This window comes from Natrix helvetica, assembly GCF_964273705.1.
Source record: "Natrix helvetica genome assembly, chromosome: 1".
NCBI lineage: Eukaryota > Metazoa > Chordata > Lepidosauria > Squamata > Natricidae > Natrix > Natrix helvetica.
Window position 1 is genome coordinate 114,451,166 of NC_138548.1, and position 24,929 is coordinate 114,476,094.

Genomic DNA, 24,929 nt, shown 5'->3' on the forward strand with positions numbered 1-24,929 from the left:
ATTCCCAGCTTTATTGTAGCAGTGATTCAGGGTAATAATTTGATATCATAGGCAAGAAAGAAGAATGAGAAAAACATGAGAGGGGGGAACTCTCAGACTTTCTGGAATTGTGCCACCTCAATAAGTCAGTTCCAGCTGCAAAACTCTCTTCTTGGTGATGACTTATTAACTAGGAAATCTCGTTTCCTTTCCTGTGGCTTACTCTTAGGCAAACAGTTTATCAATTTACATAACAATCTGAGAGTGCACAGCAAATCTTATTAACTAAAAAAAAAAGACTTAAAAGACCAGTACTTTTTGGCCTACACCACTTTATGAAGAAATAAAATGTTAACATTACCTGATGATAGTTTTTGATTACATTCAGGTACAGGTAGTCCTCGAGTTAAGACCACAATTGAGCCCAAAATTTATGTTGCTAAGGGAAACGTTTGTTAAGTCAGTTTGCCCCATTGTATGACTTTTCTTGTCACAGCTGTTGACAGCTGTGATGTAAGTGAATCAGTGCAGTTGTTAAGTTAGTCACCTGGTTGTTAAGTGAATCTGGCTTCCCCATTGACTTTGCTTGTCAGAAAGTCGCAAAAGTTGACCCCGTGATACTGCAACCTTCATAAATAGGAGTCAGTTGCCAAGCGTCCGAATTTTGATCACATGACCACGGGGATGCTGCAACCGTCATGTGAAAAACCTTCACAAGTCACTTTTTTCCGCGCCGTTGTAACTTTCAACGGCCACTAAATGAATTGTTGTAAGTCGAGGACTACCTGTCCATTGTTCAGTAAAGTGAGTTAGGGCAGAATACACCTGGTGCTCCTTGTGTGTGCTAAGGCCAGTATTAACAGTGCAGAATAACAAAAATGAACACAACTACAGCCGTGGTGGTGCTGTACACTGAAGGCTTAGATTTAACTTTCAGGTTTTGAGTAATGTCTTTTATTGAAGAAATGCTAACTGACTTTACATTCCATCACTTTTGCAGCTGTGCAAGTCAGATTGAACATATAAAATGCCTTTTGCAGAAGTCTTAAAATAGGACTGAATGGAGAGAGAGAGAGAGAGGTTATGTTGCTTCAGGCTTTATCTGAAGAGCAGAAAAAAAGAAGAATGACCTGAGCCGCTTTCTCCCATTCACGTGTACAGTCATATATTTTGCCAGCATTGTAAATTGGCAAATTATGAAAGGAAAAATAGCATTTGAGTTAAGGATGTGCCAGAGGACATTTTCATCTTAGTTTTTTTGTCCAAATCTTACTTTGATGGCTACAAAGCAACAGCCAGAACTAATAGAGCAAAATCTCTCTGCATCGTTCTACAAGGAGAGTGCTGCACTTTGTGAAGTCCAACGGCAGTACTCAAAGACCTATATGTCCATTATATTATGAACTACCACTCCCCTTTTCATTTTTCAGACGTTCAAGACAACGCTCGACACAATAATTCCCGTGGAGTCTCTGAAAGGAATAGTGTTCGTTCAAAATATGGTTTCAACTATAGGATGTATCTTCCTGCTACAAGTGATCTGCATTTGAGAAGATTCTGCAATGCTAAAAAGCAAGCCAATGAATAGGAGTGAAGATGAGTGTGTGTGGATTCTTTAAATATAAAGCAGGCATCATAATTTGTCTGACAAAGTACACTTACTTTTGTGAGTTGCACTTCCAGTTCTGAGGCAAGTACGACATTAATATGTGTTTCGCGACTATGGAAGGAAGAATCGTCTTATAAATTATGAGAAGTGTTTTAGCATGAGAACAGAAAAAGTATCCAAATTCGTTATGAAAAGGTTCTCTCGCTGTTGATTGACCAAAATGGTGAAGGGTTGAGCTGAAGAAAGGTATTTCCCTGCTAAATTGAGAAGTTGGCAAATAATTTGGCATCTAATAAGGGTCAGATTCTCCAACTGTGATTGATAGCTTCTCCTCACAGCAACTTCCTAGAAATAATTTTTATATCACTTATCTAACAACCAAATTTAGCAAAGGAAAAAGAAAGAAAAAGAAAATGGGAACGTCCTTATGGAAGGTCAGGTGAAATCTGGAAGGCTTTGGCACCTTTCCCTTGGTGCTTTTTTACAATTGATATGAGAGAAGAAAAACTTTTTTTGCATTGGTAGCCAGTTCTTACAGTAAGTTTAAACATAAAAAAATGAATGCAATTTAATGAAAGCCACTTTTCTTTTCCAATCAAGCTCTAACTTAGCAATCGTAACTTAAATTCTGCATTTCCCTACGCATAATGATATGAGCAAGTGAATGGGCTATTATTTGATAGGTTTAGTCACTATCTTCATACAAAACTGGAAATTCTGTGAGTTGGATTCAGTTACTTAGGGAAAACACAGCAATTCAAGGGCTTTTGAGGTTGGTTGGAATCTCCTTGACTTCAGTATATAAATCTGAATCCAATTTACAAAATATTTTTGTTATACTGTTCTTTATAGAGATACTGTATATGAACATATGAAAAGCTAGATTGCTTCCTTGCTCATATTTTGAGTTTGTAGAAAAGGCAGACTTTCAATATTACAAAAACTGGATTGAAGAAGAAAATTAATTTATAGGATATACCTATTCTTAAGGCTGATGTTCCCACATATCATTTTATGATTTTGGGTACAGGTTTCCTATAAACCTATGTTCCAGATATGGAATTCAGCAGGATCCCACTATGGCATGAGTAGAAGCACAGATTTGGAAGATCTAAGGCTTTTCATGGTTTACAAATATTTAAAAGCTTCAACATAAAAACATACTGAAGATTTTATGTAAACATCATTGATATCATTATGCATTTAAAAAAAATCTGAACAAAAACAGATAGTTTATAGCTTGGATTGTTGCATAATTTATATCTTTGTAAACATCACTCCAAAATTACCTAATATTAATTTTGAAAACTACAATACAATACTTGGTTTCAAAATAGTCACAATAATAATTACCTATACATACTTGAGTTTCAATTCACACAAACTTTTGTTTCTTTTGTTAGCAGATACAGTTTGTAGGACTTGAGTGGAGAAAGATACAGTATGAACTATGGCAAGTAACAAATCCCATGAATATGGCAGCATTTGCTCCAAATACCACAATCAAAAAAACAGGGCCACCTGCTAGCCATATGTGAGAGCCCCTGATTTTCATAACAGCACGACCCATGTTACAAATCAAAGATCAAGTGATAACTGTATCCATCTGGGTGCCAATAGATAGGCAAGATTGCTGGAATAGCATTGCACATCTTACCTGAATGTTGACACTTATGAACAATGCATTTTTCTCTTTCAATCTAAAAATGCTGTACAACTTAGGGAAATTTGAACTGAAAGAAAGTAAAGACATGAAAAGGTCTTTTCAAGACATAAAGAGGAATTATTAAGAACCACCCATGTCTGATATAAAGATACTGGTCACCTGACTTGAAGAAAATGCAGTCTCGAGGTATGCCACGTATTTCGTTCAAGCACAAACAAATTAAAATGATTTGGTCAATTGGTCCTACACTTCTTGCTATTTGGTAATTCCATGCTGAAAATGGTAACCAAGCAACATAGTTTGTTTACATTAGTTGAAGTAGAAACCAGTACCTAAAACCAATGAGTCTGCTGCTCAAGGAACATGGAAAAAAAACCCCATATCCTTCAGACTAAGCCAAGTGCAGCTGCCTATGTTCCCAGTCTCTTAATCACTAGGAGAGAAGGCTGACACTTTGGAACTGCAGCTGGTTACCTGAGGGAACCGGTTGTATCATCCTCCCACCAGCTGAATCAAGGAAACCACCCTAGCTCCTGAGGCCACTCAAACAGCTGTTCTAAGCACCAGCGATATAGTCATCAGAAGGAGCTACAATGGGCACAAGCCCTTTCTCCTTTCCTTTCAAAGCCTGCTAAAGAGAAAAGTTGCTGGGGTGGGGGTGGGGAGAATGACTGATTCTCTCTTCACAGCAGCAGTTTAATTGGACTGCTCTGCTTGCGTAGGGGCACTGTCACCCTCAGTGATGAATCAGGCTGCTGAATCAGAGAAGCTGGCCTGTGTTGCTCATGGGAAGATGGGAAATCAAGTACAGCCGAGACCTGGCAATAAGATATGCACAGCTGTTTGAGGCATTTCCTACAACTGGGGAGTCTTGCTTTGAGCAATCATTGAGATATCCGGCCTTTTTGACAAGCTCTGCAGGGCAGCTTTGGCGCTCAGAGGGTGGACCATGTTCAGCACTGCAAATCTCTCTGGCATATTTGTGTATGAATGACTGACAGGTATGTGATGGCTGATTGTCTTAGGTAGGCTTCTATCCATAGTGGCTCTAAAGAGAAGAAATTCAACAAATTAGAAAATAGGTTTATTGGACCAAACAGGAACAGATATTCTTCTGTTCTTCTAAGTATCTCCAATGCTTTGGTCATTAACTGGGCTGCTACTGAAGACTATTTCTAGGCTGTTGCCTCCATTAAGTCACGTGAGAACACTGTCACATTGAATACTTTTCTGCCACGCTATAATGAATTGCTGGTTGGTGGTGGCAGAGAGTCAAGGTGGCAATAATGTTATAAATTAAAAATGTTATCAGGGAGAGGAACAAAGTGACACAGGTAGATTGTTAGGCAAAAAAATAATGATGTTATGGGAAGAAAAAATAGTTATGGGAAAAATATTTGTTGAATATGAGGCATCACATTCAAATGTTTTTAAATTCTCTTGTGCTTAGGCATAAATAAAGTTTTAACTGTAAGAAAGAATAGATAACTCCTTTCTAAAACCCCAGAAATTAAAGTTTCAGCAGGCTCATCTTCTACAGTGTGCACACTTGCCACAACATCTACAATGGGAGCCTGTGAACAAGGACCAACTAAATCTATTCAAAGACCAGCAAAGGCTATTGGAAGGTTGCACACCTAGCCTCCCAAGAGCTAAATGGATAAGGGTAGAAAAAAATGATCACTTCCATGCCCTGGTGGTGTCTCACAGCTGCAGAAGAAAGAATAGATAACTTCCGTCTCTTTCAAAGGAGGGGAGACTAAAGGGATAGCAGGTAGTAACAGCAACACTTTCAGCAAGAGAAGATCAACTTAGCTTGCAACTTAATAAAGAAATATACGTATGTGTGTTAATGACTAAGGTTTTGGACCAAGGGTGGGATGTCCCAGCTCCAAGTCTAATCTCAGTTAAGGATTCTTATTTGGTGACTTCGGGCTGGTTGTTAATTTTTTAGCCAAACTTTATAAACGTAGCCCTTGACTTGTGACCATAATTAAGCCTATAATTTTAGTTGTAAATTGTGACTGTCAATAAGTAGGTCATGTAACGACTGAATTTTACAATCTTTTTTGCAGTGGTCATAAATGAATGCAGCAGTCATAAAGCAAACCCATTGTTCACTACAGGATTTTTTTTTTGCTGGTAATTGGAAGTAAATATCAGTTTCTGGCAAAAATATTTACATTGTAAACATATGATTGCAGGGCATTTCAAATGGCCATAAATGCAGGCCAGTTTCAGATTGCCCAAAATGTGGTCATGAGGGGGGGAGGGGAGAACAGCCTAGGATTTTAAATGTAGGTTATAAGTCAGTGATGGCAAACCTTTTTCGCCTCAAGTGACAAAAGCGCACACTCATCTGCCCATCCCCATAATTTAATTGCCCCCGCGTCGTGCCCCATGCGCATGTGCACATGGCTTTCTTAGAGCCTAGGGAGGGTGAAAACAGCCAACCCTGACCCCGGAGGCCCTCCGGAGGCTGGGAACGGCCCATTTTCCGACTTCCGGTGGACCTGGTAGGTCCGTTTTTCACCCTCCCCAGGCTCCAGAGGCTTTCTAGGAGCCTGGGGAGGGCGAAAAACGAGCCAACATGCAAACCGGAAATTCGGGAACGGACTTCGGGTTGCCTGTTGAGCCGTTTTTCACCCTCTGGAGGCTTCAGGGAAGTCTGTTCCTGAATTTCCAGTTTGTGTGTTGGGCTGTTTTTTGCCCTTGGCAAAAAACAGCTGAAAATCAGCTAGCCAGCGCGCGCATGCACACTGGAGCTGACAGAGTAACGCCTTGCATGCTCTCAGAAATGGCTCTGCATGTCACCTGTGGCACGCGTGCCATAGGTTTGTCATCACGGTTATAAGTAATCTTTCTAAGGACTCATCATAACTTTGAATGTTTGCTAAGCGACCTGTCATATGTCGAGGACTACCTGTAAGATGTAATGAATAACATTGCCCCAAATTAAAACCGTGTCAATTTTGGGCCACTGTGATAGCATTGGCCTCGTGGTTTAAGCAAGCTCAGATATACCTAACCTGGCCCAATATTATAATATGAACCGGCCTTTATTCCATTAACTTTGGGGGGTAAGATCCAAACCTATTTGTTGATCCAAATGCCGCTGGTCCTGAAATGGGTCTCCTGATCTGTTTGCTGCCACAAACCGTTTGCCTCTGTGTGAAGAGTGCTGCATTAGGGGGTGAATCTGGTTTCCTGTGGAGATTCAGAACAGCAGTCCTTTCGGCCATATGCTGCACTTCGTCCCTGTTCACAACTAATGAAGGCTGCAGCTTTAACACAGCTTTTTTTGAATTAGGTATTTTCAGGTGTCTAGTTCTCACAAGTCCAGGTGTCACACCCATGGATGCAGGTGAAGGGCATTTTGGAGGAGAAGGTTGGAGAGAGCGCTTTACAATGCTTGGTAACGTATTTGCCAGGCTATGTGATAAATCTGAAATGTAAGGGAAAAGCACACCATCACTGTAGCAACAAAGTATTTCATTCAAAAGATTGCTGGGTTCTGTAAGAGGAATTTACCCGGATGGAATGGCCTGAATTCCCAACTTTAATAATTTCAAAATTCTAAAGGGATAATTTTATACATCGCATTCAATTTCAGTGCAATATCTGTCTTTTCTGAATATTTTAGATACCTTAATAACAAAGAATATTTATAAGCGTGCAGTTCTGTAAATTGTTTTTTTTTTTAGAAGTATCTGTACTGAACAGCTTCTTCTGCCACATTTTTAGCAGGTGCTAAGCAGAACTTGAGAACCAATTTTATGTAGAGTGGTTAAGGCATCAGGTCAGAAACTGGGATGCCATGAGTTCTAGTACCACCTTAAGCACACAAGCCATCTGGGTAACCCTTTCTCTAATCCCACTTTGGGAAAACTGCAGGGACTTGTCTAGGCAGTCTCTGAGAATCACACACAGTTGAAAGAAAAACAATACCAGAACTTAAAAATCTTTAAGCTAGAATTTTAGTAACAATTTTCTATGTAATTCCACTATGATTGAAGGAGTTATATATATATCAAGTTTGTTCAGATTCTCAATGTATCTCTCAGCTTGTGCACCGTGCAAAGACATTTAACAACTTCAAACCATGAACTGTAGTTGAGTTTACACAACAAAAAGTTGGCTCAACTCAGTGGTTTGCCTGTTACCAAACCTTTTTGGTAACATCTAAATTATTTGCATCTAAAGATGCTGATCAATACCTGTAGTGAGACAGGTACTGTAGGCTAAAACATATGAGGAACGGTTGTAGGAACTGGGTATGTCTAGTTTAATGAAAAGAAGGACTAGGGGAGACATGATAGCAGTGTTCCAATGTATCAGGGATTGCCACAAAGAAGAGGGAGTCAAACTATTCTCCAAAGCACCTGAGGGCAGAACAAGAAGCAATGGGTGGAAACTAATCAAGGAGAAAAGCAACTTAGAACTGAGGAGAAATTTCCTGACAGTTAGAACAATTAATCAGTGGAACATCTTGCCTCCAGAAGTTGTAAATGCCCCAACACTGGAAGTCTTTAAGAAGATGTTGGCTAGCCATTTGTTTGAAATGGTATAGGGTTTCCTGCCTAGGCAGGGGGTTGGACTAGAAGACCTCCAAGGTCCCTTCCAACTCTGCTATTGTATTGTATAGGAGACTGCAGAAGTTGCTGCTATTGTTTCTAACACACTATAAATTCCCTGTCTATTTTTTTTCTCACTCCCTCAGTCAGAGAAGAGTACCATCTCCTTTTCCTCAGCATTTGCTTGCTTTAATGATACTGCAGGCTAATCTTTAAATATTATATACAAATGACACTCCAGTTTGCCCTATCAGTTCTATACCTGATGACACCTGGGAAAGATGGGAACAACAAGAAGCTTCTGCTGAGGTAATTTGTGTGAGGTCCCCCTGAAAGGCTTCTTTGAAATCTTCATCACAGATGTCATTCAGGCTGCAGCCTTTTTCTTCCTCTTCCCCTTCTTCATCACTGTGTGTTATTTTCAGCAGCTGGGGAGATTTCACCCTTTGGAAGGCTAGCAAGTGCCTGCCAGAGATTTACTTTTTAATCAGATGCCATCCTGCCCAAACTTTATAACATACTGTACATTAAAATTATATATTAATTATTTATTATATACCTATATATAAATATATTATAAATAAATAAAATATTTATGTTTATATTATTTATTAGAAATAAATTTATAATAAAAATAATTCATTCATTATTTATTTGTTGGATATGCAAGTTGCATACCCAACTTATATTATGTGTCATATATCTTTAAACTGAAATAATTACCAGAAGCAAATAATAATAATAATAATCCACAATAATGCTTTTGTAATGAACTTTGCCCCATGCTATGCTCTAAAAAAATCACCCCAAACCCAGATTTTACAGCATTTTACAGGAAAATAGTCTAATTCAGTCTTTAGCAAATCTCTCTTGAGAAAAAAAATGCCGCCAAAAATTTCAGGATTTATTTCTGAAAGCATTCTTTTTGTTTTTCTTCTAATCTGACATCAGTACAGTCCCCTTACCCACCCACCTTATTCTTCTTAAGAAAACTACCCCTAAAATCCTAAATATTGGAATTTTGTAACCACTGATGTTAGCACAGTAATTCCTCATAGTGAGCATGATGGAGGGCTGTAACATTAAATAAACCAAAATATGCAGGTTCGTTATTATCATGAATTTTCACTTCCAAATAATGAAAAAAAATGACTGCATTCTACCATCAATATAGAGAGGACAATAGCTTGAAAGTGGGAAATCAGACACGATCTAGATAGAAATTCTTAACAATTTTTATTTGATTTCTCCTCCTTTGTAAACTATAAACGCTGAATGAAAATAGGAGGAAATATGAACACTTCCTGAGCACGGCCACAAAATGACTGACATGCAATGAAAACAAGAGAAAAGTTCAACTTATTTTTTCCAAAGTGATAACCTAGAATAGTTATTAAAGGAAAGATTTTTCATGGACTTTCATGGGCTTCACCCTGAAAAACTGTGCATATATTGAACGAAACCAGAAAAAGCAGTATAAATAATTCCCTACCAAAACATTCCTAGTGCTTGTCTTTCCATAGGCTTTAGAACAGGGGTGTCAAACTGGATTTTTTCGAGGGCTGGATCAGCATTGTAGTTGTCCATGGACCAGCCGTGTGAGTGTGTGTGTGTGTGTGTGTGTGTGTGTGTGATGGGGGACAACTTGGACGGCCTCCTGCAGTACTTCGCCCCACGCCCCATTTTGGCCGGCAAAGTGCTACAGGATGCTGTCCAGGCTGAAAACAGGGGGCAGAGGGGCTGCCTCCTCCCCGTGCCCCATTTTGGCTACCAGAGGCTGGTCCTTTACTATTTCCAGGCCCACCCTGAGGGCCAGATCTGGCCCATGGTCCTTGAGTTTGATACCTCTGCTTTAGAGTGTCGCAATACAATCTGTTTATTATCAAGTGGAGATTGCATTCATTTGCTGATTTATCTTGGGAAACTCTAAAAATTCTGCTTAATAATGGACTAAATTTTGACTCTTACTGGTAATGCTGTTCTTGCAAGACTTTCAGCTCAGCAAAGATGTCTCTCTCATTTACACTGCCAGTTTCTTCAAAATCATAATTATATTCTGCCAGATGACACGGTGGCTGGAACAGGTTTGTTACTGCAGACTACAACATTAGAGAAATTATATAAAGATATATCTGCATCCACGGAAAACTTTTTTTGCCAAGGATTATTTTTTAAAGCTTAATTTCTTTCATAATCTCCCCATCATGGCCAATGTCTATTGTACCAACAGGGACCTGCTCAGGGATGGGCTGCAACTGATTTAACAACTGGTTATGTGATTGCGCGCCTAACGTACTTGCGCACAGCGTTCAAAATACAGCAATTTGAAACTCGGCTGCTTACCTTCCAAGGCAGCCACTGTAAGCAGAACAGTGGAGGCGTGGAAATAAGCTGCGCCACACGATTCAGCTGAGCCAGAAAGAAGGAAATATAGGACAAGATAGGGTGGGGATGAGGGGCCAACTGATCGTTGGAACTACCGGTTTACTCAAACCGGTCCGAACTGGCAATAGCCCACCATTGGAGCTACTGTTGTGCCACAGTTTCTGGAGGTAGCAGGGGAAGCCTGCATACTATTGCAAAGCAAACATGCAAGATCAGGCAATGTTGCAACCCAGCTCCATTTGTTATTTGTCTCCTGGGGAAGGCTTAGGTGTGTTTTTCTCTACATCAGATTTGTTCCTTCTCTTAAAATGTCCCTAACAGCTTTCCCACTTTACTTTCACAAGTATGAATCTCCATGGTGAATGAGGAGGTTTGCCAGAAACCCATTCATGATCAAAAGAAAAATGCTGATAATTTAATTAACAACACACCCTAACAATAAGCAGAAAACTTTATGTGGGCTTTTCAACTCTAGAAGCAGACTGAGAAACATAGGCTTGTTCTTCTTACACGACAGCTCCCTTCAAACCTTCCCTCCCTTCAATAATGTACTTATAAAGAAACTTACACCTAATTTCTGTCTTCGTGCATGAAGAGCTTTGATGGGGTTCCCACATATAACTCTGCTGACCCCTGCCAAAAACAAAATTTAAAAAGTGTCGTAATTTATAATTTCACATGCTTAAAAAACTTTTTTCTTTACCCAAAACTTCATATACAAGCTTATATGCAATTATGTTTTCTCCATATTTAGAAAGACATATTCAGAAAAAAATTAACCAACTTTCTATTTTGGTCAGTTGTTACTCTAACCCCCAGAAAAAACACATTTGTGAGCTGAGGTGGGATTAGTAGGAAAGGGCAAAGGGATCAAGAATATCTTCCCTCAAATAACCATTCTGAAACAGATCCCCAAGAAAATGAGGGAAAAAGGAAAAAGCTATTCGCAATTAGCAAATAAATTATACCAGAAGGGGGTGTGGTTCAGATGGCTGATGCCTGAAGGTATGCTAATATTCTGGGAGGAGACAAGAGTTAGAATTAATACACCCATGGAGGCGCAGGCCTTTATGGAAAAAAATAAAGCACTCCTAGAAAAACCAGATGATCCTACAACAGACATGCAGGACACGGGAGGGGCCGGAGCTCTGTCGGCGGGGGGAGATGGGGCAACACCGAGAAAGCTCAGATCACAAAAATGAACAAGAAAATCTACCTGACATAAACTGATCGAAATCATTAACTGAATTCATACGCTGACTATATGTTACTACTTATTAATGAATTTTGTGTAAATGTATACTACGAGTATGGAGGGAGGGGGCACCTACCGCACATCGCAACTGCCAAAATTTGTAACCTTTCCATTACCTTTTTCCCTGTAATTTTTTTTAAAAAACCAATAAAACTTTGTTTAAAAAAAAAAAGAATATCTTCTCTCATTCAGCTTAATGTAAGCATGATAGTTAAATTGACTTTGGAAAAAAAAGTGACAAACATTTCATTATCTGGGCAGGAAAAGGTCTGAGAACAGCCAACTACAATGCAGAGATTGCTTGATCGAGGATAATCTCTAATGTTAACATAAAACTGAACCACTCTTTTTAACACGTGTTCATTTCCCAATGTGAGTTACAGAAACATTTCTGCAAAAGCCAGCCCATGGAAATGTTCGTGTACATACATTTGCCATAAGCAGATAAATGGACAGATCATCCAAATGTTTTTTATAGGAGAGAGAAAATTCTGTTCTTGTTTGCTTCCACATGTTCTGTTAAGGAAATAGGAAAAAGCACAAGGTGTTCCATTACCATGGGTCAAGTCACTTGAATCATCATCAGGCAATATCTCATCGCAGATGGTGGATTCCAGGAGAGTGCTGCAACCAGAAAGCAAATGAGCACTGGGAGATCTCTGGAGAGCATGAGGTCTGGAACCTAGCAAAAAGTGAGTTGCAGCAGGCCGCAGAGCAGAGCCCAGCCTTCTTGTTAGGAGTCCTACCTGAGAATCTAAACCGAAGAAGGGTAGGGGTCGGGAGAAGAACGATAACACGATACTGTAACATGAATATGCTGTAAGTGTCCACTTGAGAGAAGCACAGAAAACAAATGACATGTCCGTAAATTAAAACAATCCTCCCACTAAAGTAATATTTCTGCACTGTTGCCAAACAAACTACATGGATTCATCCATGGTTACACTACACATTAAAAACCTTGTAAGCTAACATCAGGAACACTCTGCCATTTATTAATCACAATTCTTTGTGCAAATGTATTAACTCATGTCCGTGATTATTCAGGTCAGAATGCAATAGAGTGTGCAATTGGTTACAAAGACCATTGCAATATAAGGATTTTGAAAACAGAAAAAACATGCACACATATACATGCGATACCTGAAATACTAAATAAGGAGCTCATCCCTGAATTGCATTACCATGCTTTCATCCTGTGACCTCGAGCGGAGAGATCACGGTGGAATAAGTCACACTGTGCTCCAGAGTTCCCCTTAAATGTGCAGGATGGGGACGGTGCTGTACTATCTGTATTACTTCTCCACAAGACACTATATAAGGACAATAACTTGCCATTTTCTCTGCCTGAAATTTGAATGTCACTTACTACAGGAAAAGCTGCTACCAATCACTTAGGAGATAAATGATGGGCTTGTGTTGTAAAATCTAGCCTTTTTATCCATTCAGCTATTTTGCTACTGATCTCCCAAAAGGACTGTTAATTTATCAACCTAAAAACCAGTAGATGGCAGCAAAGAGTTCTCTTTTAACTGCAAGGTGGTGGTTGCCTCCATTTGTGCAATGTAGACATAAGTGTGGTGTAAGTGTTCTTGGAGCCAGAGTTCAAGGTTGGGGGTTTTGTGTGTCTGTGTGAAAGGTGTTCAGCTTATGACAAATATTGTCATAATTTCTCCAAAACGATTAACCTCTCAACCAATCAATTAACCATTTGATAACAGCAAAGTCAAGAGCTTTTTGTCTCTCTCGGCTGCAATCCAGTGGCAATTTGGATGTGTGCAGCCAAGATGCAGTTGCTGCTAAATACTGTTGAAGAACCAGAATTTGAGAAATCACTTTATTGATTCTGGTATCAAATTAAGATATGCATATTCAGAAGGACAAAAGAGAAAAAACGTCTGCCTATATCAAACCCTATCAGCACCAGGTTCCAATCTCGGGAGGACTAAAGGAACTTTCCAGAAAGAGGAGGAGCCAGGACTTCCCTAAGAAAAGCGATTGCTGTGCTGGGAAAAGCATTCAATTACATTTTCCACTTATATGCATTAAGCAGGGTATAGGCTAGTGCCGTGATATGCGAACCTATGGCACTCGTGCCACACATAGCCCTGTCTGCGGGCACGTGAGTAATCGCCCCAGCCAGCTCCACTTCACATGCGCGCGTGTCTCCCGCCAGCCAACTGATTTTCAGGTCTCTGCTGTGCATGTGCAGGGACAGGGTGCACGTGGGAGATGGGGTGGGGGGAGAGTGGTGGGCTCCCCATGCCTAATTTTTGGTCCCAGAAGGCTTCAGGGAGGCCTACTAGGCCCAAAACGGGGTGCAGGAGGTCGCACGTGCATGCACGGGGAGGGGGTCACGCCTGCATTGCATTATGGGTGTGGGCACGCACGCACTTTCGGCACACAATGACAAAAAGGTTGGCCATCACTGGGCTAGTGTATTTCAAGTCTTCCAACAGTCTAAGAATCCAGGGGTGATTAACCTGGCAGTGGTATCAGAAGCTTTTCCTTACAGCCAAAACCAAAGATGGGATGAAAGGGGGCAGTCCTACACCTGTTGGGACAATGGTGGTCAAGCAGATAGCTACCCCTAGCCACGTCACCTTACACCTTGGATCAGCTTCAGCCTCCCTAAGCAATAGGCAGATTGCTTAGCAGCATGAGATGGAAACTCCATTATGAGGACATATCTTCAGCAAACTGTAAAATATGTGGAATGTCTTCACGCCATGATATGTAGGCTCTGTGGACAGCAAAAGGTGCTATTGCTTGAGGCAAATGTATCTATTGCCATAGCTGTATTGATTGTTTAAACAAAAATAAAGATTGTTTCATAGCCCTGCTGCCTCCCTAGAGTTACTCATGCCAGAAGGGCAAAAAGAAAAAGCAAGTATTTTAAGATCAGTGGGATACAAAAGTCTACACAATATAAGCACATGTGTTTCAAGGGCTTCGTTTCAAATAATAAAATCTTTCAAGTGGCACTCTAGGCAACTTGACTGGATTTTTGTCTTGTGTCTTGCCTTATTGTTTTTAATGCCCTCCTTTACCTATATAGAAATTACTATTTCCTCTGGCTGGATTGGGTGATATTTGGGAATGAAATACTGGAAGTACTAAAATGTTTACTGGAGCTTTTTCAAAGGGTCCCTTGCTTACCTGCCCCCTCATTTCTTTATGCATTCAGACAATACTTCCATTAAGCCTGCCATTAAAGCAGCTATGCACATGCCTACAGATGGAGGTCGTTGGTGAATGTCTTCAGAGCAGATGCCCAAAGTCTTCTGGAACATCTGCCTGCTTAACGTTTCAACAAGTGTTCTTTCTGAAGCACTCATCAAATGCTTTTCCTAGTCTTGCTGGTTGTACCTGGCTGCTTGCAAATAGAATTATGTATTTGCGTGCTGAGGTTTTAATGTATATACTACAGAGTGAGTTTATGAAACTGATTGCCTCTGTCTGTCTGGTTGCTTGTTTGTATGCATGCAGAGCATTGGTTGTGTTTTGTTAATGGGCTGTTAGTACATTTATTTAAATGGTTGCATTGCTGGCAAAAATGCAGTCACAGGTGGCATGGTGTCTTTGGTCTTAACTGTTTTAATATTAATCGATGCTATTCATGCAGTCATATAGCACTAGGATCCTTTTGCAGCCACCAGAAGCCACAATCCACCAGTAATGCTTGGAAGCATTTAAGAAAACCAAATAGAATCTATAGGGTCTCCTTATAGTACAGTTGAAGACTGGAAATGAAATTATGCTTGGTGCCAGTGAGACTAGGAAGGTGGGAGAGGCTAATCAACTGCCAACTGACAAATGCTGAGAAGAGATTCACTTTTTATCTTATACACAGTATACATCATCTAACACGACAAGAATAAAAAGTTATTTTTCCTATTAGAGTTGTCTCTGATTTATACGCTTTTATGTTTGCCTAAAAGTCAGGGTGGAGACGGGGTGATGCAAGGGATTACTGGGTCATTAAAAGAAAAAAGTAAATGTTTGCCTACATGTCCCTTAGTACCAAATATCCCTCAGGTTGGTTGGGCAGTAGCAATATACGTGGATTGCTATCCCACCCTCTTTTGTGGCTTTTGGGTGAAAACCAAAGCATTCCAGAACATTTTGAATTCTGTCCCAATGGAATCCTCAAGCTGATCCTGTTTTGCTTTGCCAGAACGAAGCTAATTCAAAACATTCTGCAAAGCTTTCCAGGTGGGATTGGTTTTTTTTTCTAAGTTCAAAACAAAACAAATTGTCTCTATCAGAGTTATTCCTACTTAAGAGCTACAGAACTTATTATAAAAGAACAACAACATTTTCCTCAAAAAGAATAGCACAAGATCAGGATTCATTGCAAGCAATTTAATTAAAGGGTTACAACAGTCCTCGTTAGAAGGCTACTGCTCTAAGCTATTCCGTTACAGGTCAAAAGCCACCTCAAGATGTTCTTAAGCAACAAGAAAGGATGGTGACAACAGACCCATGTCTTTTAAAACAAGCTTGAACTGAACAGTTATGAAATGAAAAGCAGTTTGAGAGATGCTGAAATCTTGGCCTGTCTGTTGCTCTCAATCTTCAGCCTCAAATTAGCAAAATGTCTACAAAAGAATTTGGGGATATTGAAGAAAAAAAATAGCATGTTGAAAAAGAATCCAGTATCTTCCCATCAGTTCCACTCCTCCACTTGAAAGGATAGTAGAGATTTCAGTCCTGGTGAACAATTATTTGGTTAATGATTATATAGTAGAATAATTTTTATTCTCTGTGTTTGTTATGAGGCAGTCGCCAAGAATGTTATAGTTATTTCCAAGCATTAATCCATATGAGGGGGAGACAATGTGATTAATTAAATATAACCCTTGAAACAATTTGCATTCTGTCCTAAATGCAACTGGGAAAATATAAAATGGTTTATCTAGTGAGATGCCCCAGAAAAAAACCGAATGAGTTATTAGACTTAATCGGCCTATGAAGAAGTCAATTTAAGAAGCTAAGAGCCAAGGAGTAGCTGAATTTAAAAGATACGCTACCCATCAGCCTACGGCTGGTTTGAGGGAAAATCAAATATAAGGAGCCAAAGTGGCAGTGGCAGCACTAGTGGGAAATCATCAGATTTCAGAGGAAAAAGAATCTTATACTGAAGAATCTTCAATCTTAGAAGAGCAGATTGAAAAGAAAAAAAAAAGGTTGATATTATTGAAATCAGACTGATGGGAAGCCACATTTGGGAATGTGTGAGATCTCACCACAGCATACAAGATCAGTTTCTGAGGAGACTGGTAGGTGAGACTACTCTCAAGCAAAAGAGGCATATGGGGCATATGCTCATACAAGTAATTTTTATTTAGTGATAGCCTCACTTAGTGACCATTCACAGTTATGACAGTGATGAAAAAATAACTTTGTGACCAATCCTTGCATCTATGACCTTCACAGGTCTCTAAAGCAAAGGAAAACTGAAGTAAGATCATAAATATAGTCATGGTTTCACTTAGTGATCACTTTCACTTGGTGACCTGTGATCAGTCAGTGAGGTCACTAAATGTGGTCACTAAATGAGGACTACCTACACTAATCGTTCTATGAAAAAACAGGTCTGTTCCACTCCAGCCCTACAGGAACATTCTTACTATGAATTTGGGGGGAAATAGTTTGTTAGAAATTATAGAAATGTCAGTGACTTCTTTTTCACTTTAAGGGCCCCTAGAACAATTTTGTAACAGCAGAAGTACTATATATATTCACAGATAAGACAAAAAAAATTATGGCAAAATAAAAATAAAAATCAGGTTCAGCTTATTTGCAGATGGGCTTATCCGTAAGTATGTACGGTATTGTTATACTTTTTAAAAGTTCCCATATACAGCATACTTATGGATAAGCCCCAGATAGACCAACACTTCAATTTTTAACCATGATACTATGAAAAATTAGGATCAGCTTATCTGCAGTGGCACATTTTTCATGGTATTTTGCTTAAAAATTGAAGGGTTGGCTTATATGAGGATGGGCTTATTGTGACTATATATGGTATATTTGAATGTCTACCTGTGTTTTATTTCACATATAATTAGAAAGTATTATTTTTACTTATCAATGGCACTTATCCTTACTACTGTGTCTAAGTAACATGCCACTCAAGGCTCAATTTATGCACATTTATTACATTTATAGCATATTTTTCCCCCTGAGAGCTCAAAGTAGCTTATTTGGGCATATCTCCTAACACAATATTAATTCTATAAGATGTGATAGGCCTGGAAACAAATACCAGCTGAAAAGTATCCAAGGAGATTTATGGTTGAATGGCAACATGAACCTGATCTGGTCCAAGTCTAATACTACTTTGGCATTTCCCCCTGAAACATAAAATTAATGGTATTTTTCCCTGCGTGATTCTTATAAAATAGCAGAATGTCCTGGATATATCTGTATTCCAGGATAACAATAGGTTATACATGTAGGGTCTATATGTTGTTGTTTTTTGTTTTTGCATAGTTTATATTTTAATACTTAAAAGCACAGTTCTACTGCTACCATGTTTATCTTTACCCAAGATCTATTCTTTATGCATCCAAATGATACTTAACTTTATTGCATGCTACCCATGGTCACTTTCTGTGAGATGGATGGCCGTACAGATATGACAAATAAGTAAACATATCCCATTCTTGGTACTGATAATCAGTTTTGTATGTATGTACAGATCTTCTTTTCTCTTATTGGTAATCAAACAAAGTCTTACAAAACAATTTAGCACACCTGAACCTGAAGCTTCCTCAATTAAACTTCCTTCTTTGATTGATTCCTTGACAATAAGCCAGTCCTTATTCATTTTGCATGGAAAAGGAATAGCAGTTTGATTTGCTGGTATTTCATCCAAACATTTTAAATGAGGGATGAGTTTTTTCACTTCAACTCTGTAATTGTAATCTGGGTCCTAGAAAAAAGCCCCAGAGAAAAGAATGCCTTCAGTTATTTTGATCACATTTGTAGGAAACAATCTGAGAAACAGGTAAAATGGGAAAACAACTATAAATGTAACAATAGCTAAACTTCTTATAAGATTAGTACTTTTTATCATCATAATAAATAAAACCCAATCACTATTTAGTTACAGATACACTAAACATGCATCCCATAAATTTCAACTCACTTATTTAATCACTTTTTTAGATAACTATTAAACAAATTGCTTTTTAGAAATGTCTTTAAAACTTTTGTCAACTTTTTAGTATCTATTTTTCTCCTCTCTCAGATTTTTACTGCCTCGCTTCTCCCATCTTCACCACATAATATATTACTGTTGAATTTGTTTTATCTTCCAATTAACACATTCAGATAAGATAGAGTCTGCTACCAGGGGTCTATGTCATTCATTATCTAGACTGGTCTGGGTTTCTGCCTCCCAATTGTCTGGCAATGACTACAAGAAAAACCTGCATCTTTTTAAAAAGCCAAATTAGCTGCTACAGGGCCTGATTAATCTTGAGGCTCTGCAGATCACCTTTACCCACAACCACAGTTTACTGACAAACATACAAAACAGCCATGCAATTGCCCCTTCAGTGACTATTATCATTATCCAGTATTTGGCCCTAATATTAGATGAAACCAATTTAATGACCCGTAGTGGATTGTATGAACAGAGACTATTCTAGTTACTGTGGTATGAAACCCATTCCAAGGGTGACCATGAATTCAAAGATGTGTAAGCCTTAATTTAAATAAATTGCAGTTATCTTTTCTATCTGTCCTTCCTAGAAAATCCTTTTGCCAGCCCTCACAATTCTATTAAAAAAAAAGATAATCCCTTCCTGATCTAAAAAAGTACACCAATCCTTGATCTAAAGTATGGGAGCTTTTTACTCTGTAACATTTTCTTATAAAAAAGTCAGCAATAAAGGGCAATATACATGTCTTCTCTTATCCCTAATTTGGGAATCAAAAGAGGCCCCTAACACACAGAGTCCAGTTCCCCTGTTGTGCTTCAGCCACAATGTAGACTAAGAGTGAGCATTTGGAGTACTGAAGAAAGCACCTCTGCAAATTTTTCTTCTTTAATTCCTCTTTAATATTCAGAATGAATAAAAGGGAATCAACATTAGTTATTTTTTGTTTTTTAATCTTGTTTATAATTATTTTTTTCAAACTAAGTAGCTACTTACCACCTTAAAAAGCTAAAAAGACAGTATAAAATATTTTAAATCAACATGCAAATATTCTTTCTTTCCTTCCTTCCTTCCTTCCTTCCTTCCTCCTCCCCCCCCCCTCTCTCTTTCTTTCTTTCAGTTTTTGGTAGTTTCTGGTCCCTTCAGCTTCTATTCAGCTTTCTAGCAAAATCCAGAAGTGGCAAGGTGATTATGACTAACTGTACAAAAATGTAAAATGTTGAAGGTGAGAATGGCCAAGAGTGACAGATCTCCTGAAGGGGCTGAAGCTATAGAAATAAGTTCTCTTTGTGAGAATCACATCTAGCTACTTGAGCAAAGTACACTGTATTTCTGTTTCAGGTAGAAGGACATTAAACAAATATTTCAAATTAAAAGAGAGATTTGATTAAAACACTGGAATATAAATAGAAGATGACAGGCTCCCTTTTTTGGAAATGTCCAAATAGAAGCAGAGTAAGGGCAATGGTGGAGCAGATGTCCTCAGTTAGCAGTTACTTGGATTAGATTTTTGTGGTTCCTTCAATTTCACAATGCCTAAAAATGGTATTATCTAGTATTTTCAGATAGTTTCAACTAAAATGTGTTCTGATTTCAAACCACTGGTAAAAAAAAATGTTTTAGTGAGTCATGCTTTGAGTAGGGGTTAGATTAGATGGCATCTAAGATCCCTTTCAACTCTATGTTTTTATGTGGAAATTGTAATTCCAAACATTTGGAGGATACCACATCAGGAATAAAGTTTTCTAAGATAAGAAAAACAATAGTAACAATAAAAGTAGATAAAATCCCAACTCTAAATCCAGTAAACAATTACAATTATTAATCTTTCTAAAATACAGAACTCATAAACCAGATATTAAATTGGCTGAAAAGAGCCACATATTTGTTACACATAAGAAAGATAGAAAATGAACCCAGATTGTTCATTTTATAGTGAATAAATATATGAATGGGGGAAAGAGGGAAAGAGGAAACAACAGAAAACAAGAGAAAAGGAGAAACCCCCCAAAGCAATGCAACAATGTGTGATGCGTGTGTGTGCGTGTGCGTGTATGTTATATGTTTAACACAATACTTCCATAAAGGAAGATATTTCATTATAATTGTCCAGACACAATTTTTATCCATTAGCAATTTCTTCAAAAGTCATAAATACACGACGACTTCCGGTTCCTGATGGCGACGGACGTGTTGTCCGCCGCTCGTCTCCCCGGTTGGCTCTGTAAGGAGCACAGGGGCCCCTGGAGGGGTCCTCTGCCGAAGGGCAGCTTGCTGAAGCCCCCCGGAATCGGCAGCAGCCGGCGGGGGTGATTTTCAGCTTTGCCTAAGAGCCGGGGACCGGAGGGGGGTGAAGGACAGCGTTGAGCTGTCCGCCCTTTTGCCGAATGGATCCGGAGGAGAGAGTGTACCTGGAGAAGCGCGGCTGGATCCTGGTGGTGGGGGACCCATCCTGAATTCTTTGATCGTTTAAAAGAAAAGCAGCAGACTTCTGTAAGTTCTGTGTTCAACCTATTTGAATGGAGATTAGAGGGGGGTGTTTCTTTCTTCTACCCCCCCCCTCGGATTAAGCAGCATTTGAATGATCTCTCTTGAAGAGAGAGAACAAAGGCTGACCCGTCACTTGAGCTAGCTGAGAAAGATCGTGATCACAACTGCTAGAAATGACTGCTGAGCCGTTTCTTCTTTAAAAGTTTTGACAGAGATTTCTGCTTTCTTTCTCCCTGTGGAAAGAGGAGCCAAGATGGCGCCCGCCCTTCCTTGTTTGTCTACTTATAAAAGAAGTTGCCCTTTGAAATTACCTTAAAAAAAATCCCTTTTGGAGCTGCCTTATTACTCTCTCTGAGGGAAACTGAGGCCCCTCCCTGCTACGTGGCTCTTCTGAACTTTGAATATTCGACCCTCTCCTTTTGGTTTGCCTCTGCCTTGGAACTGTGAACTGTCGCTTTGTTTGCCTTTTGGGATCAGCACAGCTGTGAAATCCTCGGACGCCATCTTCCTGGGAAAAGACTTATATCTCTGAACTTTAAACAAATGGGGCCTAAGAAACCACTGACGGGCAAGTCACTTTCCGCCCCCTCATCTGCCTCCTCTAGTGCTAATATGCAACAAACGAAAATTACCTCACTATTACAGCAAGAGGGGACTGGAGAGGGACCAAAAGAACTATCTGTTTCTCAAATGTTTCAAGAACTTATGAGGGGTCAAAATGAATTGAAAAAAGAAATGACAGAGCTTAAAGAGGAACTCAGAGATGTTAAACATCATATTGCAGAAAATAAACAGAGAATTGTGGTGTTGGAGGAGGGAGCGGCTGGGTTGGGGGAAGAAATTAAAACAATCCGGAAGGGAAATGTAGACTTGGAAAACTTTTTGACAAAAATAGAATTTGAAAGAATGTCCTTTTTTCTTAAATTCCAGAACCTACCAGAGACAGAAAATGAAGACTTTAAGGATATCATGAGTACAATCTTAGCAGATTATATTAAGAGAGATAAAAAACAGCTGTGGTGGGATATGGACCTAATTTATAGGATAAATTCAGCATATGCTAGAAGTCATAATGTTCCAAGGGAGGTACATGTTAAATTTCTCAGGAGGATCACAAGGGATGAGGTGCTTGGGACCCAAAGGGAGAGACCACTGAAATAGAAAGATGAAGAAATCACCATCCTTAAGCAGATTCCAAAAAAGATAAGAGAGAGAAGGAGGAAGTATTCCTCTGTCACGATGTTAAAAAGTTTGCTAGGCCTGAACTGAATGAATTGACATTCAAGAGTTAAACTAAGAAAGCTTTATTGCGCAGGTCATAAAACAAAATGTTATCTGAAAGTGATTTATTGCGCATGCGTTTACACATTCCAAAATTCCTTCTTCTTTGTTCGGCTGCCAACTTGGCAACCAGAGCTTTTTATTATCAAAATGTAACCAATTAGTTATTTTTTGTTTCATTTACTTTTATTATTTTCGTATTAAAGTTTGTTTATTAATTAGAATACTTCTTAAAGACTTATTTCTTTTCTTAATATCTCAAAAGATATGCGGAACGGAATCAGCCCGATCCATTGATCTCAGATATCAGGCATTTTTTCCCCTGACAACTTGGTATGCAGAGGTTGGTCGACAACTTACCAGCTGAGATGGCTACAATTTATGGCTGTTTTTTCCCTTCACGCTATCTAAAGATAACCGACTACGCTAATTAGCAATGTCGGAGAAAAAGAAAAAAGAAGAAAAATGGAAAGAGCTTCTTCTGACAAGGAGGCCCCCTCGGACACAGAGAAGCAAGATCAAAACGTGCTTCAGGAACAACAAATTCCTTCAGGTGCCGAGCCAGATGTGGGGGAAGGAGCTACAGGACGCGACATCTACGAAACGAGGTCAGTGGTTCCTCCTTCTAAAATATCTCCAGGAGATTATGAATTTTTGGGGGCCAAGCCAAAACTTCCCACTCTGCCAGAGCCACTCCATTTCCAGACCCTCACAGATTATCAAACGATTGATGAATGGCAACTGCCGGCAAAAAAAAAAAAATCCTCCCACGCAGAAAGCAGATTTTATGAATTCCCCCCAGATGATGATGAAGAAATGCAAAGCTATCTTGATCAAATAGAACATTTCGAAAAATATGCTAGGGAGGCGAGAATGTGCTTTAACGAAATAAAGCGAAGTAGGAGGAGCTCCCCCACTCCCAAAATGTCTGAGGACGCCATCTTTTCTTCAAAACAACAGCCTAAGACACACCCCACAGAGTTCATTGGTCAATTAGAACAAAGAGACATGTACACGTCACCGAGGTCACATGGTCCCTTTGAGCCCAGTGAACTTCCGGCCATGTATAGAGGGCTGCAGCCAAGAAGTGAAGCTGCACTGCCATCTGCTGGCGGAGAAAAATCATTAGAGCAAAAGATGAAGCAGCTGCACCAGAGTTTTAGAGATCTGGCTATGAGCCCTTTAGAAGCCAAAACTTTGCCCCCAAAGGTTAATTCTTCAACACCCCCTGGCGGTGCTGAATCCTCCCTAGATGGAAAAAGGCAAAGCCAAAGGCGAATTCGAGGAAGCCAATTTGATGTTGCCACGCAAAGGCCAATGATGCAACCCCAGCATCCCCTGGTTCAACAACCAGCTTTGCAACCAGATCAACAAATTGTTCCAATGCATATTCCTCAGCAGGTATTCACAGTCACCCCCTTGACTGGTGAGTCCAAATTAAAGGAGTCAGGAGAGAATTATAAAGCCTGGGTCAGTGAAATTGCGCTCTTGCTTCGAAGAGAAGGCACACATTGCATGATTTTTAATCTTCCTCCTCCACCGTGGACACCTGCGATAAGAGACTTGGAAAATAGAGCAATCACGACTTTGCTCATGTCAATGGAAATTGAGATCCAGGGTATCTTTCCACCTGATGCAACTGCCCAAGAAATTTGGGCTATTTTGGAAGATTGCTACAGGCCCGTTTCAATTGAATCTTCATGTTTGCTCATGTCTGAGTTCCATGGTTCGAAGTTGAAACCTGGTGAACGAATTGGTGGACATTTGACCAAACTGAAAAGAATGAGAAGTGAATTGAGACAAAATGGCCATGTAATCGATGATATCCAAATGATTAGCATCATCATTAACTCATTGAATTATGAATGGAAAGATGCTGTTGCAAAGATTAACTACGTGCCTATTGCTCAACGCACAGTTAACCACGTTTGCAGACTTTTAGTGGAAGACGAAGCTATCAGGTTAGCTACACCACATCTGCAACGACCTCCAGCGCCAAAGGCTCCAGCCAGACGTCCCTTCCGAGGAAGAGGCTACGCTCCAAGGATGCCAAAATGCTACACCTGCAACCGTGTGGGACATGACACCCGGGATTGTCCCCAACGAGTTCCAGCTCCCGCCACGTACCAGCCCAGAGGAACAGATTCCAGAGGCAGAGGTAGAGGCGGAAGACAAGGTCGTCGTGGTCCAAGGCGTGATCCACAAACTCCACTTGTGACACTGGCCATAACCAACGTTCCACAACCTGATCCAAAGTTCGACAGACGTCTTTTGTGGACTTTAGATAGTGGAGCAGCTGTGCACGTTACCCACAGAAGGGAACTTTTCACAGAGATGGGCGAACCAGAGCCCGAGTATCGAGAACTGTATTCCTTCACCAACCACACTTGCAAGGTCATGGGAAAAGGAACTGTTTACATTGAAGAGCTCGATACACACATCCCTGATGTTTATTACATACCTTCAGCAACCAGTAATTTGCTTAGTCAAAGTCACTTGTCTAGAGAGTTAAAGT

At 39.7% G+C, this 24,929-nt stretch overlaps 1 protein-coding gene across 3 annotated transcripts in view; it reads right to left on the reverse strand.

Annotated features, from left to right (window-relative positions):
- Positions 1-3,829: 3,829 nt before the first annotated feature.
- Positions 3,830-24,929, reverse strand: part of LRRC56 (leucine rich repeat containing 56) — a 62,042-nt gene continuing 40,942 nt past the window's right edge. For all 3 annotated transcript variants that reach the window (XM_081936027.1, XM_081936025.1, XM_081936026.1), the window contains exons 8-14: positions 18,234-18,411; positions 12,025-12,222; positions 10,782-10,846; positions 9,797-9,927; positions 8,091-8,293; positions 6,348-6,699; positions 3,830-4,302 (exon numbers count right to left, since the gene is read on the reverse strand). In XM_081936027.1, the coding sequence (XP_081792153.1) occupies positions 4,110-4,302; positions 6,348-6,699; positions 8,091-8,293; positions 9,797-9,927; positions 10,782-10,846; positions 12,025-12,222; positions 18,234-18,411 (1,320 nt within the window). In that variant the 3' untranslated portion in view covers positions 3,830-4,109. The remainder of the gene's footprint in view (positions 4,303-6,347; positions 6,700-8,090; positions 8,294-9,796; positions 9,928-10,781; positions 10,847-12,024; positions 12,223-18,233; positions 18,412-24,929) is intronic.